Source organism: Ictalurus punctatus, chromosome 8 (assembly GCF_001660625.3).
Source record: "Ictalurus punctatus breed USDA103 chromosome 8, Coco_2.0, whole genome shotgun sequence".
NCBI lineage: Eukaryota > Metazoa > Chordata > Actinopteri > Siluriformes > Ictaluridae > Ictalurus > Ictalurus punctatus.
In genome coordinates, this window is record NC_030423.2 from 51,035 (window position 1) to 62,500 (window position 11,466).

Genomic DNA, 11,466 nt, shown 5'->3' on the forward strand with positions numbered 1-11,466 from the left:
GCAGCGCTAATACATTTTACACAACGTTAATTTGGTAGGGAACACAAATTGTTCTCTGAAATGTTTTTGTTAGCATACGTCCTCTTTTACATGCCCTCTTTCCCCCTGGACACGCCCTCTTTTTCAGACCTTATATAAGTGTCTAAATTCGGGTTTAGTTTCATTATGATGAGTTTATGGTCCAATACTACATCATGTGTGAGCATGTCTGCATTGTTTTAACCGCTCTCTGTAAGTCCCACCTCCTCGCACACCGATTGGTCGATTATAAAAGACTCGCAGCAACTAGTGGCCAAATTCCTGCCTCTCAGCCGTTCTCCTCTCAGCTAGCACGTGAAGGTGAAGCGATGTGTTCAGGTGTTAAACAGTTACTCGACAATAGCAGCGAATGAAGCAGTCCCGAGTCGAAACAACGCCCATGACCATATAAGGTCATTTTTTATTTAATCTCATCACACTGCTTCGTATTACATGACTATTCAAATGTATAAATGATGCAGAAGGTTCACTCACGGCATCTAATATTTTATTCCATTAACATTCAAAAGAATGAAGGAAAAAATGTCAAACGTGGGCAGAGTGAAACATTTTATTTATGAATATTTATGTGATAGTGTGTCTTTTTCACTGTATTAAAGTCTGCATTCATAGTAACATAGTAACACTGTTTTCAAGTAATTTATTGAACACCCCCCCCCCCCCCCCCCCCCCACCACCACCACCACCACCACCCAAAAAAAGGTGTCCTCTTTTTGGAAAAGCAGAATATGGTCACAATCCAAAAATGATCGGATTACATTACTTTTATATAGTGAGACTTGGATTATATTACTGATGAAACTTCCCAACCCTGAGAAGTAAAGAATTAAAGCTAGCTAACTTCATTCATAAAACTTAGTTTTTATCTCCTGCTGTGAAACTGAGCTGATATTTTCAGTAACTTGTTACATTACAGATATTTCTGAATTACTGCTTGGCCTTTTTACAGGAATAACGCTAAATATTTAAATTGGCGTATTTATTAAACTAATAATTATACATTTGTGTTCAGTGATGTCACATCCTGTCAGAGCTTCTTTTACATCACTGCTTGTAAGATGATCAGAATTAGTAAAAGTGGTCTAACTTCATTTCACCCAATAACAGTCTGAAATAAGACAAACGTATTGAAAGAAGTAAATGTGTCAATTAGGGGTGCCAGAACTTCTTGGTGCACTCGGGGCTCCATTTTGTTGGCAATATGTCACACAAACTTCTGGTCAAACCAGCAAATAAGTAGAGGTCAAAGGTCACATGTATTTTTAGGTGGAGGTTTTTTTTTTTAGCTTAAAGTGTAAGATTCAAAATACATCTTTTTTACAGCCTTATTGCATGAGCTGAGCACCACTCGCACACTCATCACTCGCACACTCACTCGCACTCACGTCTTCGTCCCTCTCCAGCTCAAGCCCCATTTCCCGCAGGTTGATCTCGAACTCCTCGCGCCGGAAGCGCTTGTCATCATCATGGTGATCGGTGACGCCCGGTTCAGGGTCACGTGCCCGGCGCATGCTGCGCATGAGCGCGTTGTCCGTGAGACGGGACGAGTGACGACGCGAGCTGCCTGGCTTTTTGATCTGGTAGGTGAGGACGTAATCCACGCGCCGCACTCCATCGTTGAAGTACTGACCGAAACGACAGCGCGAGCTTTCATCTGGAGTCAGAGAATTCAGCAGCTGCAGATAGAGAACAGGCACAGACATCACTGTGTATGTGTGTGTGTGTGTGTGTGTGTGTGTGTGTGTGAGAGAGAGAGAAACATGTTTCATTTCATTAGAATTATAACTTTATAATCATTATTTCCATCTGTTCCCAAACTCAGTGAGGAGTTTGTTAATTAATCACATGACCACATGATCCGATTTATGTTCGGTGACATGGTGCTGAAACTGAGAGGACAGAGTTGAGAGTTTTCTGATGATATATTCTGTGTTAACATGTTTACATTTTTCTTCACTCAGAATCTGAATAAATGCACATGGTGAAAAACATGGTGTAAGGAAATCAGTTTTCTTCTCACACCAGCCATTTATTTGGAAAAATACAATGTACGTTTTATATAATAAATATTCAATATTTAAATCATAAAAACTTTCCTAAATTAAATTGGCTTAATAGTTGCAATAAATAATGAGTTGAACAGCGGAGTGAAGAGCAGCAGCACATCAGAGAACCTCCAGTCTAACCTGGTGCAGATAAGAGAACATTGTGTAGTGACAGGTTTTATTCCACTCTGTGTTTGGGTTCAGCTGCATGTTTCACACCACAGTCCAACGTTATCAACTGGAGAAACAAAACCAGTGAAAAGTGTATCAAACCACCTGACCTCACAGATCTGTTGTTATGCATACACATACACACACCTGTGCTATATCTATATCTATCTATCTATATATATCTATAAAATAACATACAAATCCAATTAAAATCCTAAATGAACAAACCATTCCTGAACACAGTGGAAGATCATGTGACTGTAAGGAGTTGGATCACAGCTGTGACATCACACACAGAAACTTTAGAATGTAAAAAAAAAAATCTAGGGTTAGGATTTCAAATTGTGTCCCTTCGTAACTTCTTTCTTCTTTAATCTCTGCTTCATGTACAAGAGTATCATGTGACCCTTGGCACTCAAAAGGTCGTAGCTTATCCGGTTAGTTCAGCTTAAAGATGAGTGATGCTGCTTGTGAGTCCTCCTCAGAGCTTCTTAATTCATGCGTTTGAAGTAGTATATACATGTAATATATACATACACGTGTGCAGAGAGAAATGCCCATTGTCCTTTCCTTAATTACAACTAGAACAAACCCAAAGAACCAAACTGACAATGGAAAAAGGAAGTGTACCAACACACTGATTTCCATCAACTGTCAGTACGTCGATTCACCCACTCTGATTTCCAATAGAAACTTTGCCTCCTGTCACTTTCAGTCACCAGCTTTTATATAAAGAATAACTTTTAGCCATTTTAAACAGTGCCACAGGCACTTCGTTTACCGTCTGGAAACAGGAAGCAGGAAATGAACTAGTAGGACATGGATAAGCATTTACATTTATGGCATTCCGTAGACACCCTTATCCAGAGCAACTTACAATTATCCCTTCTTTTTAATATACAACTGAGCAATTGAGGGTAAGGGCCTTGCTCAAGGGCCCAGTAGTGGCAGTTTGGTGGTGCTGGGATTTAAACTCACGACCTTCAGATCAGTCCAACGTCCTAATCATTGACCTAACACTTCCCAATAAGCTTCTGCTTATTGTTATGAGATAGAGGGATTGTGGGATTGAGCAATCAAGAATCTCTCCAAGTCAAAGATAATGAAGGCTAATGAGATAGAGAAGTCCAACAACAAGGAGATAAATTTGGATAATGTTTGCAAATTTAACTCCAGTGTTAATCCATTACAAAGAGCAACAATCATGACAAATACCAAACACGATCATGCCATGTCTCAACCACTTTCACTGAAACATATTTCTCTTTAAAAGTGTATTACAGTAAAACCCGAGTGCCTGCGCACACAGTTTACACATTTCTTCACTAAAATTGTTAAATAAACTCAACTGTCAGTCAACTGTTCCTAAAACCTGCTTAAAACCCTGTTTAGCTTAAAACCCTGTTTAGCTTAAAACCCTGTTTAGCTTAAAACCCTGTTTAGCTTAAAGGTATTTTTATCTGCAGTGTAAATGCTACACAATGTGCTTGTCTTAAAGGAGGAATAAACAGCAGTTCTCCCGTCTGTTCTGCATGAGAGGAACGATATGCATGCAGCAACACAGGCAAAATGAATGGGTTTGATATTTATCAGATCCGTCTAAACGTCCTGGCTGAAACATAAACCAGCACCATCAGCGTCACACTCACTTGAAATTTGCCATGAAAAATCACATCCTTTAAGAAATGTCTTGTCTTGGCAGAGTTCCTCTGTTCCTCAGCCATTTTCACTTCATCTCCTGCTTTGAGATGCTCCATGTCCATGTGCTGCTATTAACCCAATGTCTATTAAGACACACATACACACACTTGATGTCATACAGCGAGTCTAAATTCTCTGCCTGCTACTTGAGAAGAGTGAGAGACGCCAGGAGCTAATATTAGAAAAAACTATAAAGCTTAATGTCCAGATCTTCAAAGCACTCTCTCATTACCGCTAACACACACAGTCCAGCAAACACGCACACACTCACAAATCAGTTTAAGCCCAAACACACGACCGGAACGAGTTCTTGAGATGTTTCTTTAGCATTTAGAGCAGCAGGTTAACAGAGAATGACAGGAAACACAGCCGAGTTTAAGCAGAACAGTGTGTTAATATCATCTGTCACTGTGAAAATACACATTCATTCATCCACAAAACCTTTCATTCTCCTTGTGTACACTTGAGACGTTCGTGTACTGTCACTTCAGCAAGATAAACACCTCTACAAAACACAATACACACTTATAACAGTGCAAATTATAATTGACGGATTACTTCATGAAGCCTTTCCCTGTTCCAAGGTTAGCTAAAACCAACAAAAAGACCATCAGTATAGACAAACACATGGATTTATTATTTTAACCTGGACGTATATAATCAATATGTTATACCTGTATAAATAAAAATAAATACTGCTATATTCACATGTGATAATGGACTTGTATGTAGACACTGATGTGACTTCTGCTAAAACATCCGTCTACGAGGGGAAGCTGGAAGCATCTGCATTTGATCTTTATCTCCACTTTTTAACCCTCCACATTCTCCTTCACCCTCCTTTCTGACTGCTGATGAATTGGTCACTTTCTTCCAAAATCTGACAATCCCCCCGCCTTCTATCTCCTTAACACATTTTTCATCTCTTTCTAGAGAAGAAAACCTGCAGATTATATTTTCCAGCAATCCCATCACCTGCCCTCTGGATCCCATCCCTTCCACAATGCTTCAAACAATCCTACAAGATCCCTGCTTTTTTTCCCTCTTCCCTCATAGACAACTCCATATCTCCAATCTTGTCATGTACTAACTGCCTTCAGCAAGAAGATCATCCTGAAGAAACACACTTTAAATATATTACACATCAGTAACTACCAGGATCACTTCTCTCTTTTCTTTCTAAACCTGTTTAATGTACAGTATACAATCAGTTGTCTCTGTATGTTACCCAGAACAACCTCCAATATCCTAACCAGTCTGTCCTGGCACACTCCACAGAAACTGCCCTTGTGGCATTACTGAGACACTTCATTCTGTTGAATCAATTAAACAGTCATCGGTCTAGATCAGCAGCATTCAGCACGGTCACTTAAGACTTTTCTCATCATCCTCTTGGAATTTGTGTCTCTTCTGTTGTTCCTCTATACCTGCGCTCTCAGTGAGGTCATGGGTTTTCTTATATGGGTTTTTATACCACTGAGTATACTCAACTCATGCTCTCCTTTCCTGCCTAACTCATGTTTCTGCTTGGATTCCATCATGTTTGCAGACACCTGATGAATGGCAGCTAAAACTGAGCAAGACTGAGATGCCGTATAACCCCTGCAACTGATCCAGAATGCAGCTGCACCACAAGTTCTCCTACTCACCCCATAGCTGTGCTCCCTCCACTGACTTCCTGTACCTGCTGCATCAGATTTAAAACACTGATGCTCACCTTCAAAACTAAAAATAAACCAATGCTCACCTACCTTAAAGCACTTATCACACCCCACACTGCACCACACTCATTTCCAGCATCTAATACTGCTCATCTAGACCCACCATCTCTCAAGGTACAAGGAAGACTTGCATCAAGACTCTTCTCTGTCCTACACCCAATCGGTGAATGAATTTCCTAAAGCCAGATAACAGGCGAGACGCTGTCTGTCTTCAAACCAACACAGAAAACGCTTCTCTTCACTAAACACTTAACCAAGCAATAAAAAAAATTTAAAACCCTAAAAAAAAATTTGAAACCCTAAATTCTTATTGTACCAAAGTGTCTTCAACAGGGTTTTAGATTGACAGTGTTCTTAGGCTTCGTGCTAAACTGCCTGAGTTAACAATAAAGGGTGAAATGTAGACCACATAGTGCTCACAAAGAAGTGAAACTGTGTGAGCTTCATTGTAAAAGAAAATCAAACCTGCTGTGAATGGTACATTAAATACTGAACAATGTCCACTGTACCCGGAAAATGGAATCCAGCTTGCTGTGAGATGAATAACAGACACGAGTGACTTTAATAAAGTGCTTCTATAAAACTCATCTCTGATTATGTAACATGCCACACATCCGGGGATGAGATATTTTTAGGGAAAGGACTTGAAAACACACAGCGAGAAAACAAAACCAGACATGGCCTTGTGCACAGTGGGTTCTCCCAGTGGGAACGGAGTGTCATTCCATCCCTAACAGGAAGACAGAGCAAAGTTCACTTCTCCTAGGGAACATAAGGATGTGGTGAAATGAGACACCCCCCCCCCCCCCCTTTCCTTATTGTGATGGGCCAAGACACGACTCATGCTTTTAAATACTCTAAATGTTTACACAAAGCTCTGTCTGATGTTCAGAAAACTGAATTTCAAATCTAAATTCATAAACTGATTTCTGTTTATCTGTCTGCAGTTTTTCCGGCTTTTCTGACACTTTCTCACAATCTAACTGGGTTGTGGACACATCTGGAGTTTATTGTCTTTATTTATTTAATATTTCTTATTAAACTAACAAAAATCTAATTACAGATTCATTTGTTTAAAATGAGTTTAGATATATTATGTTATAATTTTATATGTTATAAGCTTAAGCAAAAAATTAGAGATGCACCGATATTAAATTTCTCAGCCGATACCGATAAGCAATTATTTAGAGTGATATCGGCAGATACTGATAACTGATACCGATAGATCTGCCTTTTATATGAATTATAATTAACTCCACAATTCTGAAAGAAATGCAAATAAAAACTTTATTCTCTCCATTTCAGCAAGTGTTTCACAATAACTGGTCTCATAAACAGAAAACACATTACTCTAATTATCATTAACACATGAACTAAATTCTGAAGACTAAAGTAAGATTATTAACTTATTGAATGTTATTAATTCATATTAACATTGACTGAATTGTAAAAAACCTCCTGTTAGTCTCACATTCTCTCTCCACACACACAAGCATTTCTACATCACGGACATCAAACTGGTCATATATAATATCAACTTTTATATATTTTAACATTAACTGGATATGAAATACACTACTCTACAAATATTTTTCTGTACAATATATACTTTTTTCAACTCATCTTCATTTAAATCTTTCACCAATGTACTGGCCCGTTAATTCAGCACAAGCAGCGTGAGCAGTGCGCTAGGAGCCGGGGGAGTGGGGGCGGGGTTTGGGGGATTAGACTCGACACCGAAACTCCCGCTTCACTTGTGCTCACTTCCGTTGTAAAATTTTAGCAATCTTTTGATTGACAGGTATAATCGGCCCTGATCATCGGATGTTTTTAAACTATCAGCCGATAGCTGATAGCATGAAAAACAGCCTTTATCGGCCAATACATCGGTGCATCTATAGTAAAAATACATTAGAGTAGAATTGTAATTTTAGTGTTGAAATGTAATATTACTGAAAAAGTGTCAAATAGAGTAGAAGTGTAAAGGATAGTAGAAGTGTAAAATTCAAGCGGAGGTATAACACAGAACCCCCATCAAAGCCGAGCTCCCACCCAGCGACTTCACACTCACACGCTCCACCAGCGATGTGTGCTCCATCCTGAGCAGAGTGAATGCATACAAAGTTGGTGCAGTTGGCATTCGTCTTCATGGACAATTTCAACCTGTCCTTAGCCCTAGCAATGGTCCCCATCTACTTCAAAAGAATGTACCATTGAACCAGTATTGAAACATGCTACTGACTTGACCTTCAACAACTTGTGTCCTGTCCCCTTATCAAGAAGGCACATCAGCATCTCTACTTCTTGAGGACATTGAGGAAAGTTCATAAATCTACCGAGATACTAGTGAACAATCACTGAACTATCAAGCGCATACGGACAACTGCATCTCAGTGTGGTACAACAGCTGCTCCTTCTCTGAGTGGAAGGCACAATGCTTGTGCAATGGCTCTGATCAATTTTCCCTCTTACTCAGCTTCAAAATGGCTTGTTTTTCTCCCATAGACAGCTCCTTGGTCTTTATCTTGGTTTATCATTTTTAACAACAAATGGAGTCTTCACAGGCAAACCCCAGGGCTCAAACCAAGAGTAGACATTCTGCGCTATTGTTTAAACAATCAACCTAACAGGGCACACCTGGTCAACGGGAAACACCTGTCAGTCATATGTTCCAATGTTTTTGATCACTTCAAAAATGGATGGGTTCAAACTAAAGGTGTCATGTTCTAAATGATTAAAAACGCATCTAGATGTAAATATCAGGAAATCTGACTTTCTGATCTATGTCTCATCTCCATATTTTGACCTCAAACCCAAATGTCTTCAGTGTGTAGCAAAAACAATATAATTGGCCTTAACATTCCAATACTTTTTGAGGGGTCTGCATTTTACTGGACTGTACTGTACAGTCTTGGATTAAATTAATCAATGTCTCTGGACCCATGTCTACTCTTATATCATGCCATTGCACTGTTTGTCACTTGGCACTTTACAGCCTCATTTGTCCTCCTCTTGCAGTACACTACTTCGCTAGTTGCACTTCTGTTTAGATGCTAATTGCATTTAGAAGGTTTTTTACTTGTAGTCTGCACAATGACAAAGTTGAATCTAATCTAATCTAATAGAGTAGAATTGTGATATTAGATTAGCGTTTATAAAATTAGAATGGAATTGTAATGTTACAGTAGAAGAGTAATATTTGTGTATCAGTGTAAAATTAGAGTAGAATTGTGACTCACAGTGGCGTCCTGCTGCACATATCCGATGTCCTCAATGCCTTTGATATTGATAACATCAACATGCGTGTCTTTGCTGGGGACGGTGGAGTATCGTTCTGTCTTCATCATGAGAGCCTGAGTGCTTCACCTGGACATTAACACACACGAACGCTACACTTTTACACAACTTTACAGTAACACACCTTTAAATGCCTTTATTGGTATACACCTTTACAGTTACAAACCTTTAAGATTACACACCTTTATAGTTACACACCCTTCACCCTTCATTTTATAGTCATACACCCTACACCACATCTTTACACTTACATGCCTTTAACATTTCACATCTTTACAGCTATATACCTTTGCACCTTTACAGTTAGACCTTATACCTTTGTAGTTAAACACCTTTAGAGTTAGAAACCTCTACTGTTGCACACCTTTATCATTACACACATTTACACATCTTTACACTTACACATCTTCATTGTTACACACCTTTACTGTTACACACCTTTTTTTAATCTCCCAATAGATCTTTATTTAATCCTTATTGCCGATAAGCAGGCTAGGCTAGTTAGTTAGCAGATACTAGCTAGGACTGGGGGGAGTGTAGCTACAGTGTATGGTGAGTGATATTCTATTTTTTTTTTTTATTTAAGTGGAGTGTGTAAGCAGTGTTAGAGAAAGATTTTATCATTATTTTATCTGATCCTAAAAACTGTGTAATAAGATCAGCAGTGAGCAGAAAACAACTAGAACATTTGGCATCATGTTAAAGAATATGCCATAACATGTCTATCAAGGTAGGGGATTGTGTAATATCAAGCAAAACTACTGTTAATGATCTTGGATGTGTCCGACAATGATTTAAGTGGTGCTAGTATGGCTATGAGAACTTTAGGTTAATGTTAGAACAAAATTTCTTGCTATATATGTTAGTTTTCTGGATAAACAAAATTTAAAGTTACTTGCATCATGTTTAGTGCAATATCATTTGAGTACGCGTGCATTTCATGGACGTCTGATCGGTCTTGTGTGCAGTTACAGAAATCTTAAAATAAATTGATGTGGTTGGTTTTAGGTTTTAGTAAACCTAAGGTTTTAGGTTTTAGTAGTTTTACATATGTTGATGTCCCATTTTAGACATCTTGATTGGTTACCTATAGAAAGCAGAGTAGCATATTTGAAACTAAAAATGGTACACAAGATAATTAATACTTATTTTAATACATATTTCTCTAGGGTAAGTGAGAGACATTTTTATAATACTAGACAAAATGTCATGGATATTACATTATATTGTTTTAAAACCATGTATGGCCGTAGGTCTTTCAAATACTCAGGGGCTCAAGTGTGGAATAAGTTGCCTCTGGATATTAAAAGTATTTCAAATATGGTTGGTTTTAGTTCGAAAGTCAGAAGTTGGTTATTAGACAGGTTGGTTTAGTGATGAATTCGTATTGTGTATTGTCTGGAAGTTAAATTGTGATTGTAAATTTAGCAAATGTGGAAACTTATTGTAGCTTTGTATTTTAGTAAGCAATGCCAAAGTAACCTGTCACTAGGAGTGAAGTTTGTTCTTTACAAGATATCCTTGACAAATGAGTGTATTTCACAATTTTTTTGTCTAACAAATCAAATAAAATCAAATGCCATGGGGTGGGGCGGGGCTGAGCAGGGGTTAGGGGCGGGGCTGACTAGCCCCAGTGCTGATGTGCTGCAGGTGAAAAGTCGTGCAGTGTGAGAACCTCATCTAAGCTGCTACATACCACCAGTGCTGAATGCAGTGTGTGAAGGTTCTACGGTTCTGTCTGGACTATCAGCACACGCAAGTCTGTTACACACACAGCAGCATTTTTACATTCTGACAGATGTAAGTTAAATATAGGACTTTTGTTGGTATGGGAGTAAAGCATGATGCATATCTGAGTCCTGCAGTGAGACATGTCGTTCATCACAGCAGATAGAATCAGCATTAGCAAATAAACACCACCTGCTAAAATTAGAGTATCAGATCCACAGAACACACTTCTGCACTTCACACACTTACTCCAGCTGATACCTCATTACTGACCTCTCTCTCTCTCTCTCTCTCTCTCTCTCTCTCACACACACACACACACACACACACACACACACACACACACACACACACACACACACACACAGAGAGAATATGCCCTTTTATTTCTGAACATGTAACAACCGCAATAATAATAGTAATAATAATAATAATGATAATAATAATAATAATAATAATAATAATAATAATAATAATAATAATAATAATAATAATAATAAATTGTTATTAAAATTATTATTCAAATTATTATTATTATTATTATTATTATTATTATTATTATTATTATTATTATTATTATTATAGTAATAAGCATTTACACAATTACATATAACTGTAAATATTCATGAACAAATACGGTCATGAATAATTTATTCTTGGTAATAGTATTGTTTATGTCTCTGTCTTTACTCACAAATGCAAACCACTGAAAAGTTCATTTGAAAGAATTTGCACTTTTGAAATAATTTCCTTCCTTGTTTCTG

The 11,466-nt window shown here is 38.1% G+C and overlaps 1 protein-coding gene across 6 annotated transcripts in view; it reads right to left on the minus strand.

Annotated features, from left to right (window-relative positions):
* The window catches only part of LOC108269297 (anoctamin-1), a 47,415-nt gene that overhangs the window by 30,374 nt on the left and 5,575 nt on the right, over positions 1–11,466 (minus strand). The window contains exons 1-3 of one of the 6 annotated variants that reach the window (XM_053682161.1): positions 8,917–9,009; positions 2,226–2,322; positions 1,425–1,715 (exon numbers count right to left, since the gene is read on the minus strand). In XM_053682161.1, the coding sequence (XP_053538136.1) occupies positions 1,425–1,715; positions 2,226–2,294 (360 nt within the window). In that variant the 5' untranslated portion in view covers positions 2,295–2,322; positions 8,917–9,009. Of the gene's footprint in view, positions 1–1,414; positions 1,716–2,225; positions 2,323–3,904; positions 4,223–8,916; positions 9,044–11,466 lie in introns of those variants that run through there. The other 5 variants (XM_053682162.1, XR_008396847.1, XM_053682160.1 and 2 more) reach the window with 5 other exon arrangements.